Genomic DNA, 24,958 nt, shown 5'->3' with positions numbered 1-24,958 from the left:
TTTTTATTCTTTTGGTTTTTTGAGACAGGGTTTCTCTGTGTAGACCTGGCTGTCCTGAAACTAGCTCTACAGAGCAGGCTGGTCTCAAACTTAGTGATCCGCCCGCTTCTGCCTCCCGGGGGCGGATCAAAAGTGTGCACCACCACCGCCCGACTGCAGTTCGCTCTCAGTTTCGTTTCTTTTCTTTTCTTTTTTTTTTCTTTTCTTTTCTTTTTTGGCACAGGATCTCACTAGCCTGGAACTCACTATGCAGATCAGACTTGCTTCAAACTCACTGGGATCTGCCTCCCGCTGCCTCCTGAGTGCTGGATTCTTCATATTTTCAATAACGTAAACACATCTAGGTCTAGGAATGTGGCATTTTAACTAAAATGCACTAGGTCCTGTCTAAAGAACGGCATAAAACCAGACATGGTAGCCCGTCAGAAGGCATCCTCAGTATGTAGTGAATTTGAGCCCAGCCTGGTCTGCCTGAGCATCTCTATGGACACCCGGGAGGGAGTTCCACTCTGCCTTATACACAAGGGTGGAGTTACTGGGTGGAGGGCTCCAGGAACTCTTGCTGGGTAATAATTATGAATTACCTTGCAACCTAGATGTTTAACAACTTTTTTTTTGTTGTTGTTTTTTTGTTGAGGGACTGGACCAAGGCCTTTCACATGCTAGGCAAGCACTCCATAGAGTCACACCACTAGATCAACAGTTCTTAAATCTCTCACACAGGTGTGAAGTTGGCAGAGCCCTGCTGCTGGAGGGGGGTGAATTCAGTGGAAAGTTTCTTCACACCCACAGCTGGTGTCTGGGCTGCCTGGCTAGATCAGCCCAGGATGGGGAGATGAGATAGCATCTCCTAAGTGACAAGAGGTTTGCAGCCATCTTTCATCTTCATGGTGGCTAGACTCGTCAGCTCTGTCTAACATCAGCTGCAAACTAGCTCCTGAGCGGTTTCCGCTCTCACCGGTAGCAAGGATTCGGACTCCATTGGATTTTATTGTTTGTTTGTTGCTTGTTCTGCTTTGTTTTGTTTAGTTTTTCGAGACCTGTTTTCTCTGTGTAGCCCTAGCTGTCCTGGGATTCGCTCTGTAGACCAGGCTGGCCTTGAACTCACGGAGATCCGCCTGCCTCTGCCTCCCAAATGCTGGGATTAAAGGTATGCACCACTATCACCCGGCTGTTGCTTGTTTTTGAGGTTGGGTCTCCTGTAGACCAGGCTGACCTCTAGCTCACTATATAGCTGAGGATGGCCTTGAACTTTGATTCTCCTGTCCCTCCCTACCTACTAAGTTGATGATGGGGGAGTGTTACCATGTTCATTGTAGTCCCTGCTGGGATGGAATCCCCAGCTTCCTGAACACCAAGCAAGCGCTCTGCCATCAGCACCTTTCCTGTCTCCTTTTCTTTTCTTTTCTTTTCTTTTCTTTTCTTTTTCTTTCTTTCTTTTTTTTAAAAAAATATTTATTTATTTATTTATTATGTATACAATAGTCTATCTGTATGTATGTTTGCAGGCCAGAAGAGGGCACCAGACCTCATTACAGATGGTTGTGAGCCACCATGTGGTTGCTGGGAATTGAACTTAGAGCCTTTGGAAGAGCAGGCAGTGCTCTTAACCACTGAGCCATCTCTCCAGCCCTCTCCTTTTCTTTTTGTTGTGTTTTGTTTTAAGACTAAGTCTCAGTCGTGCGGTCCTGGATGGCCTGGAACTTGCTACATAGATCAAGTTAGCCTAAAAAACCACAGGGATGCCTCTCCTGGTTGCTGTGCCTAGCTATTTGTTTGTTTTTTTAAACAGCGTTTTATTTTTTGTTTTTTGAGACAGGGTTTGCCTGTGTAGTTCTGGTTGTCTTGGAACTTGCTCTGTAGACCAGGCTGGCCTGGAACTTCAGAGATCCACCTGCCTCTACCTCCTGGAGTGCTGGGGTTAAAGGCGTGCACTACCACTGCCTGGCTTGAAACAGGGTCTTACTATATAGCCCTGGCTAGCTTGGAACTCACTATGCAGACAAGGCTGCCCTTGAACTCACAGTGCTGGGGATGGAATCAAAAGCATAGACCGCCGCCGAGCCTCTTTGTTTTTCTGTTTTGTTATTGGACACGACTTGATGTTTCCCATGCTGATCTCATTCTTTGATGTTGTGAAGATGACCCTGACCTCTTACATTTCTTTTCAATTGTTTCTATGTGTATGTTACTAGGTGTTTTGCCTGCATGTCATCTGTGCACCATGTGGGTGTGTTGCCCAAGGAGGTCAGAAGGTGTTGGATTCTCTTGGACTGGAGTTATAGTCAGTTGTGAGCCACAGTGTGGTGCTGAGAATTGAACCCTGTCCTCTGGAAGAGCAGCCAGTGCCCTTAACTGCTGAGTCAGCTCTCCATCCCTGACTTTGATAAGCGTTGGGAGCACAGGGATGCAGCCCAAAGCCAACCTGCCTCTAACCCCCTTGCAGGCTGGAGAAATGGCTCAACTGTTAAAGGCTAGGCTCACAACCACAAAAAAGTGTTGACTTCCAATGGCTTTAAAATGTGCCTTCCATACGTCTAAGCAAGCTGCGACCTTATGTTCCCTCACTCTGGAGAGATTTAAAGCTGGAAAGCCTTGGGCTGTTTCAAAGAACTCTTGCCACAGCCTCTCTAGAGGTTGAGGCAAGGGGATTACCATGAGCTCAGTGAGCTAGGGTCTAGTACAGAGTCCCGAGCTGCAGAGCGAGGTTCTGTTTTTGTTCTTCCTTCCTTCCTTTCTTTTCTTTTTTGTTCTTTTTTTGTTTTTTTTTTTTTTGTTTTTTTTTTTTTTTTGTTTTTTAGAGACAAAGTTTCTCTTTGTAGCCCTGACTGTGCTGGAACTCGCTCTGTAGTACAGACTGACCTCACACCCTGAAATCCTCCTGACTCTGCCTCCCAAATGCTGGAATTAAAATTAAAGGCCTGGGCTACCACCACCACCTGGTTAATTGTAATTTATTAGGGGGATATCCTTTGGAGGCCAGTTCTCTTTTTGTTTGTTAAAGGGAACAGAAGGAGGGGTGGATGGGGGAGAGAGAAGGGGAAAGGTGGGAGGGGTGGAGGGAAGGAACTGCCATCAGGATATAATGTATGAGAGAAAAAAGTGCAAAAAAAAAAAAACCAACTAAAAAACAAACAAAGAAAAAAAGTTAATTATGGTAAACCCAACGACTGGTGTACCCACAAGGGGAAGACAGAGCAAGGCTGCCATACAAGCAGAGGTGACCTCTGGAGAGACAACAACCCTCTCTATAGCCAGAGGCCTCAGGAGGAACCCACTGTGCGGTCTCTTTGACTTTCTAGGACTGTGAGAAATGAATTTCTATGTAAGTCACCCATTCTGGTATTTGTCCACGGCTCTGCAGAATACAGGATACCAGTGTTTCAGTTTACATCTGCAGCTCGCTCATCCTGCCCAGTTTATGTTTTGTCTGAAATGCAAATAGACCTCCGCCTGCTGCTTCTGATGCCTAGCGTCAACACGCTGTCCACTGACCGCTTTCCTTCCATCTGTCCCGCGGCCTGCAGCCCGATTCCTCTCAGCTGTCCTCCATGCGTCTAGTCTCCTCGCTAGGGTCCTCTGGCTGGAGGTGGGCGCGCGGGGGGTGGGGGTGGGGGTGGGTTCTGCTGGTCCCCAGGTCGTGCCCTTTCCACAAGGATTGCCTCTTCCATCTTTTGCTGTCTCCTCTTTGTGCAGGTTTGGGGTTTAAATGCCTAGTACCTGGGGAGAAAACCACGAGGCGGAAACAGCCGAGTTTGGGGTCTAGAAGAGCCAGCGCCGGGTGCTCCGAGCAGAACCTTTTAGGCGGGTTTGGACAATGAATGGACCGGGAAATCACGCTGAGCACATCTGGCCCGGACTGGGATCCTGCGGTGAAGGAAGCCTCTTCAGAGTTTCCTGCTGGGAGCCTGGGGTCCCCCGACAGGGCAACAGGATGCGTGGGGGGAGGGGAGCTCCGGCCACCCCTCCCCCGGCTCACGATCCTAAGGAAGCAGAAGCAAGGCCTGCTCCTGGAGTCCTGAAACCGCACGGATCTGGGAACAGAAACTTTTCTGACGGAGGCTGTGGATGAGACGACACATCAGACCACTTGCTCCACCTCTAGTCCTTGAGCTCGCCTGAGAGTCCCTGCATCCCAGTGAGGACCAGCGCGGGGGGCGGGGGCGGGTTTGAACCCCTAGTCCTCCCCTTCGTACTGGACATTGAAGATTGGACTACTTCCCCGCCGCGCCCTTAGCACTCATTGCGGTGAGCCCCGCCCCATCCAGGCTTTCACTTGCAGGTGGGGCAGTTGGCGCAGCACCCAGGCCGGGACAGCACCTGGGGGCCGGGGGACAGGAGAGGTCCCCGTAGTGGACCTCTTTATCGGACCTCTGTCCCCTCCTGTGCCTTCTCCACGCTCCCAGGACCCCCAGCCCCACCTCGACTTTCGGCTATCGTCTGTCAGCCCCTGCTGTGTCTCCCAGGATCCCGGATCTCTCCTGCCCATCTCTACTACCCTGTGTCGGCTCCCTTGATCTTCGCCGGGTACCTCCAGACCCCCAGGGCGGACGGAGTCGGGGCCCCTTCGAGAGTGTCCTCTCGGAGCAAGCTGAAAGCGCCATGAGGCTGCAGGCACTCGACCTCCGGTTACTGGTGCTACTGCTGGTTCTTCTGCTTCAGCCTGTGCACGGGACTCCCAGGGCGCAGGACATGAGCCTGGGCGTGGTGAGCTCGGGTCCGCTGGCTCCTGGGATCATAGAGAGCCTGTAAAAGGAAAGGGGTAGGGCGGACTCCTGGGTCTGAAGGAAAGAGGGGGCTGGATTCAAATGTCCTGAAGAGTGTCTAGGGATGGGCTCTTGGGCCCCTGGATTGCTGGCTCTATCTGCAGGTTTGGTGACTGGGATTCGGAACTGTGGAAAGGAGCTAAATTGGGAAGCTGGGGCCTCATCTGCTGCTCTATCAAGACTGACAAACCCAGAGCTGGGGGGTGGGGACCCTGGCTGTATGTATAAGGGAGGTGGGTTCTATCATCCAGGACTAGGAGCTCTGGCTCTGGATTCCCTAGAGGGTTGGACTTTTCAAATAACGGTGAGAAGGGAAAGCCCCATCGTTTCAGGGCTTCATCATTCCTCTCCTATGCCCCAGGAATGGCTGACTCGCTATGGCTACCTGCCACCGGCTGATCCTTCCCAAGCCCAGCTGCAGAGCCTTGAGAAGCTGCAGGATGCGATCAAAGTCATGCAGAGATTTGCAGGCCTGCCTGAGACAGGTCAAATGGGTAGGTAGGCCACCAAGGCATGGGGCAGTCCTGCCTCTGCCTTTAAACTGCAGGGAACGCTGCAGACCCTGGAGGTCTGCGGGTATCCAGCTATCCTGTCCTGGTTTTGTCAGGCTCCGATGTGGCAGCAGGGATGGAACAGGTCTGGTCCACACTCTCTGGAGCTGACTTTATAAGGGAGAAAGAAACAGACGAAGAACATCAATATGCAAAATTATTTCAAATGGTGCCAGCTTGGCCTCGAACTTGAGATTCTCCTGCCTCAGCCTGAGTCTGCACCTAGCTGGGCAGGCCACTCTGAAAGGTGTCTTGTGAGTTTATAAGCTGATATCACAAATAGGAGGACACAGCCACAGGACCATGTGGGAGGAAATGGCCCAGTAACTGCAGAAGAACTGCGGCAGGCACGGATTATATGCCTGCAGTGAACAGCAGAGGGGCTTAGGCAAGGGCATGATCAGGTTATCTTGAAAGAGGTTTGTTCCAAGTATAATAAGAAACCAGGGGAGCAGGACTGGAAGGAGGGAGTTAACTTCATCTGACTTTCAGGTTTTTGTTTTTGTGGGGTCAGGTGTTCTTCTCTGTGTTGCTTAGGCCGCTCTTGAACACGCAGTCTTCCTGTTTTAGCTTCACTGAATGGGTCGTTGGGAAACAGTGGCCATGCCATATTGCTCTGTTCTGGTTTGATCTTAAGCTTCTTTGGTCTGTTGATGTGGAGTGGAGGGTGGGTGGAGAACCAGAAGAAGCCTTTTGCAGGTGGTGCTGGGGACCAGGGGTGGGGATGTGGCAGAGAGTATATTTTGAAGGTAGAGTCAAGGGCTGTTAAATAGAAAGACAGAGGGAACTTGGAGAATCTTCAAGGAAAAAACTCCTCCCTCTCTGTTCCTTCTCAGCCCAGAACAGAGTATGACGCCACTATGTTCTTGGTTACTGTTTGCTATTGCTGCCATGAGATGCAGTTTGACCTCACTTGAAGCTGAAATGACTCCTGGAAAAGGGAGGTGCTAGAAAGGGGGTTTACAGATGGGCCTAATGTGAGAAGGGGTGGCAAGGTGCTGCAGACTAAAGACCCCTGCTGGACTTCAGACTTTGATCAGCATTCCACGAGGACTAAAGCCAGGCGGGATGGTGGTGGTGCTCGCCTTTAACCCCAGCATTTGGGAGGTAGAGGCAGGCAGATCTCTGAGTTCAAGTTTGTGGCCAGCCTGGTCTACAGAGCAAGTTCCAGGACAGTCAGAGTTACACAGAGGAACCCTTTTTTTGAAAAACCAGGAGAGGAAAAAAAAGAGTGACGGACAGCTTTAAGGGGAGAGCACAGTCGTTTGGATTCTGGTCTTAAAGGAGAGAGGAGAGGACCTAGTTGGTAAAGTGTTCACCTTGCAAGCTTGGAGACTTGAGTTGGGCTCTAGAACCCAGCTGAAAAGGGGCCTGGTGGAGTGGCCTTGTGATCCCAGCCCCGTGGAGGCTGAGATGCAGATCCAGTCTAACCTAACCTAGTTGGGGAGTTCTGGACCATGTGAGAGATCCTGTCTCAAAAAACCAAAGTCAATGAAGCAAGCAAACAAACCCAAGGTTGACAGCACAGGAAGGACACCCAAGGTTGCCCTCTGGTCTCCACTCCCAGGTGCGCTCCCTACCCTATAGACATACGTATCAGCCCCTTCCACCTTTGGGGTACCTTCCTTCAGCATCCACCAGCTGGGGCCAGGGAAGGGGTAAGACCCAGCTTAAGCCTGTAAGTGCCTCCTACGGTGGCCAGTCCACCCATGGTCAGGTAGAGAGGGCACCTGGCTTGAGCTAGTTTTCCCAGTGACTGTTTGGGTTCGGGCCATTTGTTTTCTTTTTTAAACATTTAGTTATTTTTATTTTATGTGTTTGGCCTGTGTGTTTGTCTATGCCTCACAGAGGTCAGAAGAGGGTGTCAGGTCCCCTGAAACTGGAGTTACAGACTAATGTAAGCCACCAGGTGGGTGCTGAGACTTGAACTCAGGTCCCTCTAGAAGAGCAGCCAGTGACTTCAAGTGTTGAGCTAACTTTTCAACTCTATTGAGTCAATTTTTTAGTTAGTGGGTACCGTGATGACGGACTGTTCTGTCACTCGCCACGCCTGTCTCCCACAGACACAGAAACAATAGCTGCCATGCACAAGCCCCGCTGCTCCCTGCCTGATATTCTGGGGGCTGCTGGGCTGGTCAGGCGCCGGCGTCGCTATGCTCTGAGTGGCAGTGTATGGAAGAAGCGCACCCTGACATGGAGGTAGGTCTTGGTTCCTCTGCTTCCCCTTGACCTGCTGACCAGGTCCCAGACTTGCCTGGCTGGCCGGTACCTCCACAGCCACGGGCTCTCCTCCTCTCTCCTCAGTATCCAGTCCTTCCCTCAGAGCTACCAGTTGAGCCAATCGACCGTGCGGGCCCTCATGAGTTATGCCCTGGCTGTCTGGGCTGTTGAGTCAGGCCTTACCTTCCAGGAGGTGGATTCTCAGCATCAGGAGCCCGACATCCTTATCCATTTCTCCCGGGGCTACCACCAAGACAGTTACCCCTTTGATGGACCCGGTGGCACCCTGGCTCATGCCTTCTTCCCTGGAGAGCACCCCATCTCTGGAGACACTCACTTCGATGATGAGGAGACTTGGACTTTTGGGTCACAAGGTAAAAGTTTCCATCTTCAGAGTGGTTCCCTCTTTGTATCTTTCTGTGCTGAAGAACTAGGTTTAAGTTAATTGATTGGTGAAAGCTGTGTCGGTCAGAGATCCCCCAGAGAAGCTGGAGGCATGTACTACAGTGGTATGCTGCTTGTCTAGCATGTATGGGCTCAGAACACACCACACACACACACACACACACACACACACACACACACACACACACCACACGGTCCAACACGGTAACACACAACTTTAATCCCAGCACTCAGGTGACAGTGGCAGGTGGCTATCTATGAATTTGAGGTTCGCCTGCTCTACATGGTGAGTCTAGCCATGGCTACATAGTGGGAGCTTGCATTGCAGAAAATAAAAAAAAAATTTTTTTAAGTTGATTTAATTTTAATTTTATGTGTATGGGTGTTTTATCTGCATGTTTGTCTGTGTACCAGGTGCATTGCCTGGTGCCTCTGAGGCCAGAAGAGGGTGAGGAACTGGCATTAAATATGGTGTGATCGATCGTGTGGTTTCTGGGAGTCGAGCCTGGATCCTGTGGAAGTTCAGCCAGTGCTCCTAATCACTAAACTGCCTCTCCAGTCCCCAGATCCCTAAAAAGCATTTAAAAAGAGGGTTTTGCTTTTGTTTTTGAGATGTGACCTCATTATTGTAGCCCAGACTGGCTTTGAGCTCACTGTTTATTCCAGGCTGTCCTTGAAGAGATTTGCTCTGAGGAGTTGGCTCATGGGGATTGTGGGGATTAGCATGGCCAGAATTTATAAAGGACTAGGAAAACTCAAGGTAGATTTCTGTCTTGAGACAGAATTTCTTCCCTCCTAGAACCCTCAGTGTTCCTAGGGCTGGATGGATATGGTCCTTCTGCACCGGGGTGGCTTGCTTCGGTGAGAGCAGATCCTAGTTAGATCTCTGAAGCACCTTCACAGTCACATCTGGGCTGCTGTTTGGGCAGTTCACTAGGCACAACCAAATCAATGCAAAATCACCACTACAGAGGCCTTTCAAGTGCCCAGCTCAGGCAGTAGTGGCACTCACCTTTGATCCCAGCACTTGGGAGGCAGAAAAAGGCAGGTCTCTGTGAGTTCAAGGACATCCTGATCTACAGAATGAGTTCCAGGACAGCCAGGGCTACACAGAGAAACCCTGTCTCAAAAAAAAAAAAAAAAAAAAAAAAAAAGGAAAAAAAAAAGAAAAGCAAGCAAGCAAGCAAAAGCATTGCCTTGTCAAGTGCCCAGCTCACAGATGCAATGATGTAAAAACTCAAACCCCGTCAATTTAGGCAGAAGGGTGACTGTCACCACTGTGCACCGTGATGCGATAGCTAAAATTCACAGCAGAGGAAAGTCTCAGCTTGAGTTTCCCGAGGAGTTTCTTGGGCAGGGGAGGTTTCCTAGAAGTGATGACTCTTTCTGCTTAAATAGACTCGTGTGCCGGATGTGGTGGCGCTGAGGGTGACGGCACATATCTGTAATTCAGCGCTTGAGAAGCTGTGGCAGGAGGATTGTGAAATCGAGACCAGCTGAAGACAGATAGCAAGAACCCAGAACTGGGTGTGGTCCCGCACACCTTTAATCCCTGCACTCGGGAGGCAGAGGCAGGCGGATCTCTGGGAGTTTGAGGCCAGTCTGGTCTATAGAGCAAGTTCCAGGACAGCCAGGGGCTGGGCCTGTTCTGATTTCCCTCAGATCTGCCCCTTCCAGAGCAGTTCCCATATTCTCTTACCCGGACTCTCTGGCCACTTCCTGCCTCTTTCCCTCTCTCCGAGATTCCGCCTCCCCATGCATCCAGGAATATGTCTAGGATGCAAAACTATTCGATGTGATCCCATTGCTTCCCGAATCCTGTTGTTCAAATTCTATTTACTTTCCCAGACCCTTTGTAATCCAGAGCCCACTCTCACCTGTGACGTCATCCCTTTGTAATCTAGAGCCTGCCCTCGCCTGTGACGTCATCGTCACTGATCCCACCCACAATTCTGTTTTCCAGCCATCGATGCTCCTGATCCTATCTCCCTGGCTATCACCTCTGGCTACGAGGCACTCAGCTCACTGGCTGGTGTGCTCTCCTTGAGTGTCCCCTGTACCTATGCACTTCAGACGAACAAGATTTGCCCATCTAGCCTGTGACACCTGGTGCTCAGCATTCTTTTGTTTTGTTTTGTTCAAGACAGGGTCACTCTGTAGCCTAGGTTGGCCTTCATCTCACTATGTAGCTGCAGCTTGGCCTCAAATTTGCTACAATCTTTTGTTTGTTTTGTTTTGTTTTTCGAGACAGGGTTTCTCTGTATAGACCTGGCTCTCCTGAAACTTTCTTTGTAGACCAGGCTAGGCTGGAACTCACAGAGATCTGCCTGCCTCTGCCTCCTGAGTGCTGGGATTAAAGGTGTGCACCACCACCATCCAACCAGATAGAAGTTCTTAAGCAGTTTGTCAAGGGAGAGGGTTCTCAGGAGAAAGGATAGCAGGAGGGGAATATGTAGTGATATGGAGCGGCGGGCTGCATTCCTGGCACCCAGCTGCCCGCATGGCTAGCTTTATACCCGAAATAATTACACGGAAACTGTATTCTTTTGAACACTGCCTGGCCCATTAGTTCCAGCCTCTTATTGGCTAGCTCTTACATATTGATCTAACCCATTTCTAATATTCTGTGTAGTACCACGAGCTGGCTTACCAGGAAAGATCTTAACCTGCGTCTGTCTGGAGTGGGAGAATCATGGCGACTCACTGACTCAGCTTCTTTCTCCCAGCATTCTGTTCTGTCTACTCCGCCTACCTAATTTTCTGTCCTATCAGGCCAAGCAGTTTTCTTTATTAGTTAACCAATGAAACTAACAGATAAGATACAAGACCCACCTCCATCATTAATAGAACTGAACATGGATGTGGGGCCAGCTCTTCTCAGTTCTGTATCAGTCAGTCTTTTACTGCACTAGGGTAGGATGAGTGGGGAGATGATAGTTGGGTCAGGTGCCCAGGTGTGGAGCCCCACTGACAGCCAGTCACAGACTGACAGCAGGCAGTACCCTGCAGCACACCGAAGCTAGAGATGAAGGCCGGGAGCCTGGGGAGACCACAGAGCTGCAGTCTCCAGTGCAAGCAGGTCAGCTTTGAAGATGAATCAGCTCAGGTTCCTCCACTCGTTGCTCTCTGTTTCCTCAGCTGAGAAATGAGGGAAGAAGCGCCCGCTTGCTGAGTGGTCTGTGTTCTTTTCACTCCTTGGCACCCGTGCTACTGACTTATTGCCAACTGCTCTCAGAGCTGAGTGTGGGGAGGGATTAAAGGGTGCCAGGAAGAAAGTACAGCATGCAAAAGTCAAAAGCAGAGCAATGGAGAGCCTTGGAGTTAAGAAGTAGGTAGCTAGGAAGAGAGATGGGGAGTTGGGCTTGGGTACATAACTATCATCCCAACATTTGGAGTCAAAGGCAAGGTGGCTGATACAAGTGACCAGCCAGGGAATAATCTACATAAAGAGATCTAGGCCTGCAAGCAAGAGATGCTGCCTTGGAAAACAAACAAACAAACAAAAAACAACCCAAACTGGAGGTGGGGAGAAAAAACGGGCTGAAAGACAATGAATAATAGTTGAGAGGAAGAGGTTAGGTCCAGCAAGCACAGCAAGGCAGGGAAAAGTCCAGCAAGTTACATGGCCAGGATTTAGTTATGTGGGGACAAATGACTTTTTTTTTTCAAGACAGGGTTTCTCTGTGTAGTCCTAGCTGTCCTGGAACTCACTCTGTAGACCAGGCTGGCCTCGAACTCACAGAGATCTGCCTGCCTCTGTCTCCGAAGTACTGGGAATAAAGGCGTGCGCCACCCCCACCCCCCTCGGCTGACGAGTGACCTTTTTGTGCCCGCTTGCTCTGTGGCGTGAGAAGAATCTCAAACTGTCCTTAGGCGTGAGAAAAAAGAGGAAGCGTTGACTGTTTATACCACTGGCTGGGGAGCTTGACTGGGAAGCAAGGGCAGAAACTGGTAAAGCCAGAATCCCGGTGACCTAAGAGTGTCTCAGGATGGAGTGTTCTAGGCTTTGGATCTCCCAGTTGAGTCAACAGAAGGGTGGATGTGGATGCCTGGACAGACAGCACCCCTTTCACCCCAGCACTTGGCAGACAGGCAGGCAGATCTCTGCGAGCTTATAGTCTATATACACTCAAAAATAGGGGGCGGGCACAGATGCCTGGATAGAAAGGAAGAAGTGGGCACTGGCAGGAGACAAGAGGCAAGTGTGGGACCATGAAGCTATCTGTCCCTGGGCACATGCGTAGCAAAAGTGAAGACATCACACGCCACTGCCTGCCTTTTGTTTGGTTTGCTTTCGGTCTTATTTTCAAGATTTATTTTTGTTGGTTTTAGCCATGTGTATGCCCATCTGTGTGGGGGTATATGCCCATGGGTGCAGGTGCCAGAGGAGGGTACGGACTCCCTTAGACCTGGAGCTACAGGCAGTCGTGAGCCACTTGAGGTGGATGCCAAACTGGGGTCCTCTGGAAGAGCCGTAAAACATTCTTAATAGCTGAACCATCACCTCAGCCCCCGGGTTTGTTTTCTTGGGAAAGGGTCTCATGTATCTCAGGCTGGTCTCAAACTTGCTGTGCAGCTAAGGATAGCCTTGAGCACCTGGTCAATCTACTATCATCTCCCCCACATGCATGCACCATTATGGCTATTTTACCTTGTGCTGGGAATCAAACCCAGGGCTCTATGCATTCTGGGCACGCTCTCTACCAACCGAGTACATCCACAGCCCTGCCTGTCTTGAGAAACAAGAAGCACACTTGCCAGCTGTGGCACATGCAGGTGGGGACTGAGTCTTGGCCTCACCTGAGTCTCATCTCAACTCCAGAATAAGAAGTTGAGGGGACCAAAGCAGCCACCTGCTAGGCCAAAGACAAGAAAGACAGGCACCCTGAACATGGTCCACCAGGACTCCCACAGGGTTAGTTTGGGTGATTATGTAAATTTCTCCGCCTGCATAGGGTGAGAACAGTGCAGGAAGGGGTTCGTGGCCCGGAAGCCCCGTGTTGCCCCAAGAGAGGTGAGATAAGGAAGGAGAAAGAGAACATCTTGATTGAGACACCAAACTTCCTCTGATTTCTCAGTAAAAGGATGCATGGCAATAAGATGACATGCAGCCAACATGGAAGTTCAGTTGTAGCTCAAACAAATTCGTCTAAAGACGGAACCTGCCGAAAGGCAGAGGCACAGCCAGGGCACTCAGTGTCCGTGCCAGCTCTGCCTCTGACCTTGATGGCTCTGTTTCCCCTTTGTGGAATGATGGGAGACAGAGAAGCTCACTCTGTAGACCAGGATGGCCTCGACCTCACAGAGATCTGCCTGCCTCTGCCTCCCAAGAATGCTGGGGTTAAAGGTGTGCGCCACCACCGCCTGGCCAAAGCATAGCATTTGCTGCTTTTAGAATTTACCCAGTGTGCCAAGTGTAGTGGCACATAACAGTAGTACTTTTGCTTATGAGGTAGAGACAGGAGGATTGCATGAAGGTCAAGCTCTGTTACCTGAACAATGAATGAAAGTCTAGCCAGCTCTACATAGTGGGATCCAGTCTCAAAAAAGAAAAAAAAAAAACTGCTGTCCTTTCTTTCTTTCTTTCTTTCTTTCTTTCTTTCTTTCTTTCTTTCTTTCTTTCTTTCTTTTCCTGTTAGGGCAAGTGGCTTTTCAGTTGACTAGTCATATCTCACTTTCAATATCATCAATACTGGTTAGGATCTATGAGGCAGAGCAACATTCGGGAACCTAGGCTTTTCTGGGAGACCGCCTGGCTCTGCTAACTCTTTTAGTGTCTTCTGGGCCTTAACCACTAAAGGCAGAGATCGATGAAGCCAAGCGTTGAGAGGCTCTGTCCTGACCTGGGTGGAATCCCCAGGGAAGAAACTGTGGCGGGAAAAGGCTCCAGAGCAGGGGCTGTGGTCTGGGAGTGCCGAGTTCTGACTTCTCGCTCAGTTAGGGAAGGGTGGCACGTGGGAGGGGTGAGGGCTCTGGGAGAGGTGGGCAGAGACGTGAAGTGGCCTGGAAATGTGGATCCAGGGAGGGATGGAAAGAAAGGGGATGAAAGAGACCCTGGTGTGAAGACTGGGAAGGAGGGTGCTTCTTTTCCTTTTTCTTTTCTTCCTTCCTTTTATTTCTTGAGATGTGGTTTCTCTATGTAGTCCTGACTAGACTTTAGTTTGCAATATAGGCTGGGCTGGCATCAAACACACAGAGATTCTCCTGCCTCTGCCTCCCGAATGCTGAGATCAAAGGCCTGCACCATCACACCCCGCAGAGTGAGCACTTCTTCCTCTTCTTCTTTTTTTAAAGAGATTCACTTTTTTATTTTATGTGTGTGAGTGCTCTGTCTACCTTTATGCCAGGAGAGGGCCTCAGGCTGTGAGCCACCGTATTGGTACTGGGAATTGAACTCAGGTCCTCTGGAAGAGCAGCCGACGTTCTTTCCCATTGAGCCATAGAGTGGGGATTTCTAAGCACAGACTGGAGTTGGGGGGGGATGGTCTGAGTGCTTAGTTCCCCAAGGGCTCTGCACCCTAAGTTTCTATATACAGTTTTCCCTTCCCGGGTGAGGGTACAGCAGCATAAGGACAGCTTCCTCGTGTCCTTTGGGTGTCTTTTTACCCGTGTCCAGTGTCACAGCAAACACATTTGCTGCATGGTTGAAGGATACAGAAGTAGGGGTGCCACTCGGGAGGGTGCAGGGCAGAGGAGGTGCGGCCTCACCCCAGGGTTTCCTGGGTCTTCCTTCTGGCCAGCAGACTCAGTCCCTCTTTCCCTTCCCAGCATGGGAAGGTCTTAGCTTCCCCCCCTGTCCTCTCTCCCCAGATGGTGAAGGAACCGACCTGTTTGCAGTAGCAGTACATGAGTTTGGCCATGCTCTAGGCCTTGGTCACTCTTCTGCTCCCGACTCCATTATGAGGCCGTTCTACCAGGGCCCGGTGGGTGACCCTGACAAATACCGCTTATCCCGAGATGACCGTGATGGATTGCAGCAGCTCTATGGTATGAGAAGGAGATGCCAGAACCAGCCCCAGGTATAGCTTCCGTGTGACCTATACAGCACGTCCGGGGAACTCATCTGCCTGCCTCTCCCCACAGGGAAAGTGTCCCATACCCCGTATGATAAGCCCACAAGGAAACCCTTGGCTCCACCTCCACAGCCTCCAGCCTTGCCCCCCGACAGGTGAGTCTCCTACTAGCTGCGCGATCAGCACCCTGGCTCACTGTCCTCCATGAAGTGCTAGAGAGATGACTCAGTATTTAAGAGCATTTGCTGTTCTCTGAGACCCAAGTTGAGTTCCCAGAACCCACTCTAGACTGCCCACAGTCACCCGTAACTCCCACTCCGGAGGACACTTTGTGGATCTCAGACACCCACACACATGTAGTGGTATACACACACATAAATAAAAATTTTAAAAAATAATAAAAAGATTGGGGAGATTGCGTCTTTAGCAAAGCAACTGTCATGCAAGTGTGAGGACCCGAATGCAGACCCGAAACAGCCCTGAAAGCCCAAGGCTTGGGTCTGTAATCCCATTACTCAAGAAGGCAGAGACAAGCATGCCAGCCTAGCTGAATTAATGAACTCCAGGTTCAGCAAGAGAGCTTGTCTCAAAAAATAAGGTTTTCCAGAGGTCCTGAGTTCAATCCCCAGCAACCACATGGTGGCTCCTAAGCATTTGTAATGAGATCTGGTGCCCTCTTCTGGGGTACAGGCATACATGTGGGCAGAGCACATACAAGCACACAAAAGATGTGGATGGGAGCCGGGAGATGGTGACACGCGCTTTTAATCACAGCACTCGGGAGGCAGAGGCAGGAGGATCTCTGTGAGTTTGAGGCCAGCCTGGTCTACAAGAGCTAGTTCCAGGACAGGCTCCAAAGCTACAGGAAACCCTGTCTCGACAAACCGGGGGAAAACCAAACAAAACAAAAAAAACCTGTGGATGGGAAGTGTTCTTGCCAGACTAGTCAAGAACAAGGAACAGGCAGCCCTAACCCGTCACTCGCCATTCCTCCGCAGCCCCTCCACACCTGTGCCTGATCGCTGTGAGGGCAATTTTGATGCTATTGCCAATATCCGTGGGGAGATCTTCTTCTTCAAAGGTAAGTCAAATAGGATGGCCCTTGAGTCTGCATAATTGGCTTTTTGCGTACTTCAGGTGACCTACCTAGACTGCAAAGTTTCCCGGGACGTGAGATTGTTGGCGTTAATAAAAGGGAGCGGTGGTCTGGGGAGACATCGTGGGCAAGTCATAAAATGATGGTCATAGATCTGCTTGATATGTAGAGGGATCCGCCCCTGCCCAGTCACTCGCTGGGTTGGATAGAGGGACATCAGTGAAGGGACAAGATCTCTGACCTTGTGTATCCCTAGGCCTTGTTCCCTTCTTTCCCTGCAGGCCCCTGGTTCTGGCGCCTCCAACCCTCAGGACAGCTGGTGTCGCCCCGACCAGCTCGGCTGCACCGCTTTTGGGAGGGGCTGCCCACCCACGTGAGGGTCATCCAGGCTGCTTACGCCCGACCCCTAGATGGCCGAATCATCCTTTTCAGCGGTGGGTAGGGGTCATGGGTACTGGATAGGGCAGGTCCAAGGAACCCCCCATCCCCTGCCCAAGTTACCTAAACTTGCCTCCTTCCAGGCCCCCAGTTCTGGGTGTTCCAGGACCGACAGCTGGAGGGCGCAGCACGGCCACTGGTAGAGTTTGGGCTTCCCCCGGGAGAAGAAGTGGATGCTGTGTTTTCTTGGCCTCTCAATGGCAAGACCTACCTGATCCGAGGCCAGCAGTACTGGCGGTATGACGAAGCGGCTGCCCGCCTAGACCCTGGCTACCCACGCGTCCTGAGTCACTGGGAGGGGGCGCCGCCCGCCCCAGACGATGTCACCGTCAGCAACACAGGTGTGGGGAACTCTGGAAATCCTCATTTGCCAACTGTAGTCCCTGGGGGAGGGAAAGGAAGGAGAAAGATGGAGATGGGATGACAACGTGCCCGGGAGTTGGTGCGGGGGGGGGGGGGGGGGAGGGGAAGGAGCAGTGGCTTTGGGGCAGGCCTGGACCAAGGCTCTGAGGTGTCTCCTCCCCTACAGGTGACACCTACTTTTTCAAGGGTACTCTTTTCTGGCGCTTTGCGAAGGGCAGTGTCAAATCTGAGTCGGATTCCCCCCAGCCCATGGGGCCCAAGTGGCTGGACTGCCCTGCCCCCAGCTATGACCCTCAAGTCCCCAACCGCCCGAAAATGACACCCAAAACCGGAACCTGTGATTGTCAGTGCGAACTCAATCAGGCCACAGGGCCGCTGTCAATGACCCTCCTGCTGTCCCTCCTTCCCTTCCTGACTGGAGTTGTCTTTTCTTGCTGAAACCTGGTCCTTCCTAGCAGATCAGCTTCCTACACCGAAGAGTCTCCGGCAGCTGGACCTAGTGTAGGGTCGTGAGATGCTGCGGAGTCTCACTGTCTGTTCCCACGGGGAAATCAGGCTCACAGAGCTGGGCGGGTTCCTAGCAGAAGCAGAGCTGGGACGCTTTTATGGGGCGGGGGGGGGGGGCGAGGAACCCAAACCTGCTTGCTATTAGGGCACAGGAGCTGCGGCAGTAGTCAGGGCTACCGCCAGGGGGCGGAATGCACCCTTCTCCATCGCCAGGAATAAGGCTTTGCTGCCTGGAGCTAGGAAGTCATCTGAACCGCGGATTGAACACACAGTGCTCGGCCCTACCCCGTTGCTCCTCAGACACCACACCTGCCTCATGTTGTGTGCTGTGGTGACTGACTTTCTGCACCCCTCTGATTCTCCACAATTGTTCATACTGGTGACAGTGGGACAGCAACTGTACTCTGACTAGATGGTTAAACAGGACCGGGACATTGAACTCCAGTGCCTCCAATAGCGCTGAATGTGTTGCTGAACCTTCTAACGCTACATTCACGGTACTCTACATTCCTTTACAGTCACTGCCATAGGGTGGGGCGAAGACCAAGAGCTGCTACCTCCCCCAGGGCATGCCTCGAACCCTGCTTGTCGCCAGCGTTGGTGTGGGTGGGGTTTCTTCACGTTGGGCCCAGTTGCTCTCATTTCATATCACCCTCATGTCAGAACACAACCGGCACGGGGGAGGGTCACCCCGAATTCAGGATCGCCAGATTCCATTGGAAGGGATCCGATGACACCTGTCCCCGCACCAAGTGAAGTGACCGCTAGTTCCTTCTGGAACGGCGTGGCTCCCGTCTGCACAGTGCTGCGGTGGACAGGACCCTCTCAGCGATGCTATATTGCTTCCTCCTCCTCTTCCCTTTCCTTCTCACATTCTAATTTCAGTTGTGTCTGTGAGTACTGGAGCCCGGGGGGCCCAGCGGTGCTGGATCCTCTCGGAGGTGGAGTGGTCTGGTCGTGAGCCCTGGGTCCTGAGTGTAGAACTCGGGTCCTCTACTAGAACAACATGAGACAGCTCCAGCCCCTGCCATTGCCTTCTGAGCCCTTCCCAGGGGCCCAATGATACAGTAAGGAATGATGAGAACTGAGGCAGCTGCCTTCAACCCAACATCCCCATAGATTGAGAACCTAGATCGATGATTCTAGAATATTCCTCATCAGAATAACTTTATGGGATTTTATTTTTTTCAAGATAGGGTTTCTCTGTGCAGCCCTGGCTGCCCTGAAACTCACTATGTAGGCCAGCCTGGCTTTGGACATCCACCTGTCTCTGCATCCCGAGTCCTGGGGTTAAAGGCATGTGTCAACACCATCTCATGGGAATTTAAAAATGCAGGTCCCATTCACTCTGCCTGAATCCTCATTCTGGGGTGGGGCAGGCATCTGCACTTTAACAAGTCAGGGGGTGGGCCCTGAAGCACCAGGTCTTCTCAGTGCCACTTCTCCCAGGGACCATCTCTTCTTGTGTTCTCCACAAGGTCAGGCTGATGGTTGGGGAGCCATCTCCCCCAGACTCCTTTCCAAGTGTGAATGGGCCAGGTGTCATGGGGCTCTCTCTCCATTCTTGTTTTCTTGAAGGGATGAATTCAGTCGAGAGACAGACAGGTTGATTAGTTTAAGACAATACCTGGTAGCGAGCAAAGTGCTCTGAAAAGAGATTGAGCGGTAAGCAGCCTAATGGACAAGACCAGAGAGGCTCTATAAATTATTATGAATATTTATGAAGTAGGTGGAATATCGATTGGGTTCTATGATCTTTTCCCATCACAAACCATGGTAGACCATATCTTCCTATCAAGATCATTCCATTGTTAGCTCTGCAAAAGGAAGGCATGTCAGAAGGATTCAGAGCTTTTGTTAGTGCAGAGCTATAGGTTGAGTGACCTCACGGTTTGGTTTCTGATCCTATGGGGACAATGTGCCTGCTTCTTCAAGGATGTGCAGGCAAAGCAGGCAGTCTGGCCCTCAGGAGACAGCTACCAACATGCAACTGTAGAATCCTTCATATCGCTTACCTAGCTCCTGGTCTACAGCATGGTCTCTGCTGGAATTTGGAGCATTTTAGAGACACAGTATTTTTGTTGTAGGCCTTTTCTTTCTTTCTGTCTTTCTTTTTTTTTTTTTTTTTTTTTTTTTTTGGTTTTTCGAGACAGGGTCTCTCTGTGGTTTTGGGGCCTGTCCTGGAACTAGCTCTTGTAGACCAGGCTGGTCTCGAACTCACAGAGATCTGCCTGCCTCTGCCTCCCAAGTGCTGAGATTAAAGGCATGTGCCACCACCGCCCGGCTAGGCCTTTTCTTTTGAGCCATCAACCAGCTCCCAAATCACAACACAGAGACTTATCATCAGTTATGAATGCTCAGACTTATGTTTGTCCTATGAAGTCTTCTAACTTAAATTAACCTGTTTCTCTTCTACATTTTTGCCTTGGTGCTTATTACTTTTCTTCCATTCTGTAAGTCCTACTCCTCCCCTGACTGGCTGTGGCCTGGCCCCAGGAGTCTCCCTTCCTTTCTCCCTACTTCTCTTATCTCCTCTCTCACAAGCCTAGATTCCTCCTACCTATTTTCTCTGCACATCAGCACCAACTATCCCTCTACTGCCTTGCTATTGGCCCTTCATATTTTCACTAGACCAATCAGGTGCCTTAGGCAGGCAAGGTGAAATAGCAGCATCTTCACATAATTGAGCAAATGTAGCTCACCATTCCAGAGTTAAAGTACTATTCCACAACATGCTATACCAGTTTAGTCTGGTACAGTGAGATGAGTTAGGAGAGCCGGTGAAAGGGCAATGACACCTTGGATGGGTCCCTCAGGGCCTTCTGGGGTTCCAATTAGAGCCTACGCCTCAGAGCAGCTCACTGGCTTTTTCATAGAGCCCCATCTTCTGATCCTGTCAGCTTTGCTATTTCATGCCCAGGAGCAAACCCTCTTATTTTTATCCTCAGTGTTTTGAGCCTGTCCCACTCTAGCTCTGGCTAGCCTGGAACTGTCTGTGTAGATGAGGATACCTCATAGTTGCAAAGACCATCAGGCCTCTGCCTCTGAAGTGCTGGGATTAAAGGCTGGGAATAAACTCTGGTGCTTCAGGGTTCTTGATCCCTACAACCTCATCACATGACTTCACTTTAACTCACATGCTTGCTTTTACAATAATCGGAGGGGCAGGAAACCAAGGCAGGAGCAGGAAAAGAACAAATAGTGGCCGAGGCTGGAGAAATGCGCACTGGAGACCCTGACCTTGCAGAGGACTCAGTTCTGGTTCCCAGCACCCATGTAGTGGTAACTCCAGCTCCAGGGGATCTGATGTCCTTTTCTGACCTCTGTAGGCATGTGGTACATGTGCAAGCTAAACACTCCTATAAATAAATGTCAAATGTTGTTAAAAAGGCGATTAGAGAAAGCCTTTCATCTTTTGTCAGCATTGATGGGTCCGGGGTGCAGGTCTGAAACAAACATCAATAACTGTTTCCCAGAAGCGGCAGGTCGGGGTGGGGTGTTGAAGGACTTTTAAGGGTGTGGGACCCAGCTGTTCTGAGGTTGCACGGGTCCCACACACATAGGCAAAGGACAACAGAGCCAAGGTACACTCCTGTGATAATAATGGCCTATTTACACAGAATTCACCCAAAAGTGGCATTCTGCACATGAATTACATCACTCTTTACTCAGGGGCTCTCCAGGTATCCAGGGTCAGCTTTCATTTGATCCCTGGAGGCCGGGATCAGTGCCTTACTCACTCCTGACATCTCCTTCATCGCTCTAACCTTACTGGCCCCGTGCTTCTGTTGCCTACAGGAATTTTTGAGCAAATAAGCAGATGACATGTGAACATCTGTAATTGGGAGTCTGAGGCAGGAGGATGACTCGGGCCCCAGAATTTGAAGCCAGTTTAAGTTAGACACTATGTCAAAACAAACAAACAAGCAAAAGCAAGCATGCCTCCTCTAGCCTCTGACACAGACAATGGACAGGCTGACGGCAGTTCCACAGGTCTAAACGTGCTGGCCCCACACTGAGGGATCACGGAACACCGACTATGTGCCTGAGTGCAGTTCTCTATCAGGAGTCCACCACAAGGCAGTGACCAGTGTCCCAGGGTACACACAGTAGAGACGATGTAACCTTCCAAAGGAGGAACTTTGCAGTGGGTTCTCAAATAGACCTACTGCCTGCCTGTCAGAGAAGATTCCAGACAAATACTTGATTCCTTTAAAGCAACTTTTATTAAGAAACATGGGACAAGAGGAACAGAATAAACATACAGGGAACAGGTTACACAGGGGCCTGAGGGTCAGAGTGGACAATAGACAAAATAAGAGGGTCTTGAGGACTTTCTGTGCAGGACATTAGGGGAGGACAGGCTCCGCACTGTTACCTACGCCTGTTTGGATGCCTCCAGATGTCTCTCATGAATAAAGGGGAAATTTTCTTATTAGTTCCCTGAGTAACCCAAAACACCTAGCCAAATATTTAGAAATTTTCTTCAACATCTCTAAGACTTGCAGGCATAGGTCCCTAAAACTCCTGTGTTTGCGCCTACCTTGTCTTTTTTTTTTATCACTATCTCCTTTGGCCTTGTCTTCTCTCTTTTTGGTCTTGACTTTTTTCCGATTCTTAGCTTTGCTCTGCTTTTTCACTGCTCTACTCTCCTTGGCGTGGCTCTCATTGGTCTGGACTTGTTTCTGATCTTTAGGTTTGCTATCCTCTCCTACAGCTCCCATCTTGGCTTGTGCTCGGGTCAGCTCAGCCTGGGCTCGGACCAGCTCAGCCTGGGCTCGGACCAGCTCAGCCTGGGCTTGCGGGTGCTCAGGATGGGATCGGGTCAGCTCAGCCTGGGCTCGGACCAGCTCAGCCTGGGCTTGCGGGTGCTCAGGATGGGATCGGGTCAGCTCAGCCTGGGCTCGGATCTTCTCAATCCCAGCTCTGATTTCTGCTTCCCCAGCTCTGTCAGACAGGATCTGGTAGTAAAGTATCACGGGTTTAAAAGCCCAGATCTTCAGTTTTGTACCCAAACCCTGTTCCCAGACCTCATAATCCCCTTAAATGGCACCCTAACCCTAACCAGCTAGGACATAGAGACCAGTTAGCCCGGGATCCCTGCCCTGTTTTCAATGTGGTGTAGGATATGGACACCTCCTTTGGTCTCCAAGGCCTCCTGTGTCCCATCACCTAGCACGGCTGTCAACTGAGAAGTTGGTGAGCTACAGGAGTCTGTGCATGAAGCATGGGCAAGCCTGAGAACGCAGCTTCCTCACTGAGCTGGGACAACTTTCTCCAACCAACGAACACGAGTTGGAGGCTGAGGCTGTTGGGACATAAACCCAGGGACTGAGGGCAAATTCAACAGTCTGGTACCTTATGTTTCTTTGCTAAATTGACTCTATACTTTTTTGAGAATGTTCCTTTGACTCTGTAGACCAGCTTGCTTAGGGCTTATGGTCACCTTCCTGCCTCAGCCTTCAGAGTTCAGGAATTACAGGAGAGAGTCAGTAAGTACCTGCTCTATATAGCCAGTTTTTGCTTGTAAACAAAAGAATTCTTTCTCTCTCTCTCTCTGTCTCTCTCTCTCTCTGTCTCTGTCTCTCTGTCTCTGTCTCTCTCTGTCTCTGTCTCTCTCTCTCTGTCTCTCTCTCTCTCTTCATGTCTATGTGTTGAGATGGGGTCTCACAGTGTAGCTATGGCTTGCCTGAAACTCATTGTGTAGACCAGGCTGACTTTGAGTTCACAGCCACCTGCCCCTGCCCCCTCTGCACACTCCCTCCCCGAGTGCTGGGATTAAAGAGGCATGCCACCACATCTGGGTTGCCAAGGGTGTTTATCAAAGCATCTCTCTAAATATAGATGTGATTGTGATGAGATACAGAGGTGGGATCATGCTGCGAGATCCTTCTTCCTCTTGGGTGCCAGGAGGGCCAGAACCTCCTCAGCACCACAGAAGGACAAGGGTCAACAGTACTCTGGACCCACTTGCAGAACAGCCTTGCCAATGTGTACCTCCACTGTCCCAGGGATCGTCTTTTACCTGTGGAAATAGGGAGCACTCTGCCCCTTCTGTGACCTTTGCCATCCCCAGTCAGCCACAGATATCACAGCGTGTCCTACAGATGCCATTGCACAGAAACATGTGATGATGAACATCTCCAGATATGCCACCCCAGATCGCTTCCAAGACCCCGGAGTCTAGCACCCCGACCAGCAATGTTTGGAACAATCTCTGCACCTTATCCCCAAAGATTACCTGCAGCTTCTGGGTCGTTGCATTGTCAGCATCTGGGAAGCTCTCAGAGTAACCCTGCGATTTGTGTCGTACTCGCTCCACATCAGAGAAGAAGAGAGGCGAGTCCTGTGGGAAGAGAGAGTGCTCAGGGCTGATGGCTCAAGTTGCTTAGCCCAGGGTCTGACTCTCCGGGTCCTGGGCAACTTGAGGCCACCTCACATCTGTGAGTGTTGTGGGAAGAGAGGTCAGTTTCCTGAGGACAATCCCACAGACACACTGCCCTTTCCTAGACCCTTATCCTACATTTTCCTCTATAAGAGGCCAGAACTCACTGGACATGAGAGTGCACACACAGGGCTGACTATCAGTTTGGATTTAGACAGAGGACCTGTGTTGGAGAGGAAGGCATTGCTGCCCCTTTTGTGGAGCAGTGATGGAAATCACGCCAGCTGGGAACTCACTATGGAGCCAGGCTGGTCTTGAAACCACGGAAGTCCTGCCTCAGTCACGGGTGCACTGTGATCACAAGTGAGTCCAAACATACTCAGATCAAAGGCTCATTTTTTTCCAGTGAAGACAAATGACCTGGTAAGTAACTGACCAGTCTGTCCCCTATCCTCATTTAATTTTCTTCTTTCTTTTTTCTTTCTTTCTTTTTTCTGTTTTTGGGACAGGCTCTCTCTGTGTAGCCTTTCCTGTTTAGGAACTCACTCTCTAGACCAGACTGTACTTGAAATCATAGAGATCCAACAGCCGTTCCCTCCCAAGTGCTGGGATTAAAGGTGTGCACATCACCACCAAACTATTCTCATTTCTTTTTTTTTTTTTTTTTTTTTTTTGTTTTTCGAGACAGGGTTTCTCTGTGGCTTTGGAGCCTGTCCTGGAACTAGCTCTGTAGACCAGGCTGGCCTCGAACTCACAGAGATCCGCCTGCCTCTGCCTCCCAAGTGCTGGGATTAAAGGCGTGCGCCACCACCGCCCAGCACTATTCTCATTTCTTAACTCTATTCCTGCTGGTCATCCGGTGTATCTCAGTTCCTTTTCTCAACCTCAAACAATCACGCCCCAGTCCTCCAGTCTAGAATATTCCCTGTCTGGAGTGTGTTCCATATTCGTGACCAGCTATTTCTGCTTGACAAGGTTCCAGCATGTTGACTTTGGGGATCATTGTTCTCCAGCGCCTTTCACTTTAGTTCCTAATGACTCCACTATATGTTATGGGAATTGTCCTACACAATTTCCTTTGGGAAATTTTGTTCGGGCTTGAAGGATAAAGATATATAAAATGGCAGACTCTCTAAACAAAAGACTTTTTTGGAAAAAAAAAAAAAACACCACTGTAGAACCACAAAGTGTGATAACTGTCTACTCCTGTACAA

The 24,958-nt window shown here is 50.4% G+C and overlaps 2 protein-coding genes across 2 annotated transcripts; one reads left to right on the top strand and one right to left on the bottom strand.

Annotated features, from left to right (window-relative positions):
* The first annotated feature begins 4,050 nt into the window (after nucleotides 1-4,050).
* Mmp25 (matrix metallopeptidase 25) lies at nucleotides 4,051-17,443 on the top strand. The gene is made up of 11 exons (XM_057775791.1): nucleotides 4,051-4,248; nucleotides 4,407-4,707; nucleotides 5,128-5,260; nucleotides 7,381-7,516; nucleotides 7,622-7,911; nucleotides 14,753-14,929; nucleotides 15,026-15,110; nucleotides 15,954-16,036; nucleotides 16,333-16,485; nucleotides 16,573-16,830; nucleotides 17,019-17,443. Exons 2-11 carry the CDS (start codon nucleotides 4,603-4,605, stop codon nucleotides 17,288-17,290), a joined length of 1,692 nt encoding a protein of 563 aa, XP_057631774.1. The 5' UTR covers nucleotides 4,051-4,248; nucleotides 4,407-4,602; the 3' UTR covers nucleotides 17,291-17,443.
* A 4,169-nt stretch (nucleotides 17,444-21,612) lies between these two features.
* LOC130878788 (uncharacterized) lies at nucleotides 21,613-23,988 on the bottom strand. The gene is made up of 3 exons (XM_057776912.1): nucleotides 23,968-23,988; nucleotides 23,601-23,705; nucleotides 21,613-22,320 (listed from the first exon to the last, which is right to left on the bottom strand). The coding sequence occupies exons 1-3, from the start codon at nucleotides 23,986-23,988 to the stop codon at nucleotides 21,769-21,771; spliced, it is 678 nt and encodes a 225-aa protein (XP_057632895.1). The 3' UTR covers nucleotides 21,613-21,768.
* Nucleotides 23,989-24,958: the final 970 nt, after the last annotated feature.

Source organism: Chionomys nivalis, chromosome 7 (assembly GCF_950005125.1).
Source record: "Chionomys nivalis chromosome 7, mChiNiv1.1, whole genome shotgun sequence".
Lineage (NCBI taxonomy): Eukaryota > Metazoa > Chordata > Mammalia > Rodentia > Cricetidae > Chionomys > Chionomys nivalis.
This window is presented reverse-complemented; position numbering and strand designations above follow the sequence as displayed.

Coding starts and splice junctions, on each gene's coding strand:
- Mmp25 (XM_057775791.1), top strand. CDS start 4,603: ATGAGGCTGCAGGCACTCGACCTCCGGTTACTGGTGCTACTGCTGGTT. Junction 16,037..16,332: donor GGAGATCTTCTTCTTCAAAG/GTAAGTCAAATA, acceptor CTTTCCCTGCAG/GCCCCTGGTTCTGGCGCCTC. Junction 16,486..16,572: donor CCGAATCATCCTTTTCAGCG/GTGGGTAGGGGT, acceptor GCCTCCTTCCAG/GCCCCCAGTTCTGGGTGTTC.
- LOC130878788 (XM_057776912.1), bottom strand. CDS start 23,988: ATGCCTTCCTCTCCAACACAG. Junction 23,706..23,967: donor TGCCTTCCTCTCCAACACAG/GTCCTCTGTCTA, acceptor CTCTTCCCACAG/GACTCGCCTCTCTTCTTCTC. Junction 22,321..23,600: donor CAACGACCCAGAAGCTGCAG/GTAATCTTTGGG, acceptor CTTTACTACCAG/ATCCTGTCTGACAGAGCTGG.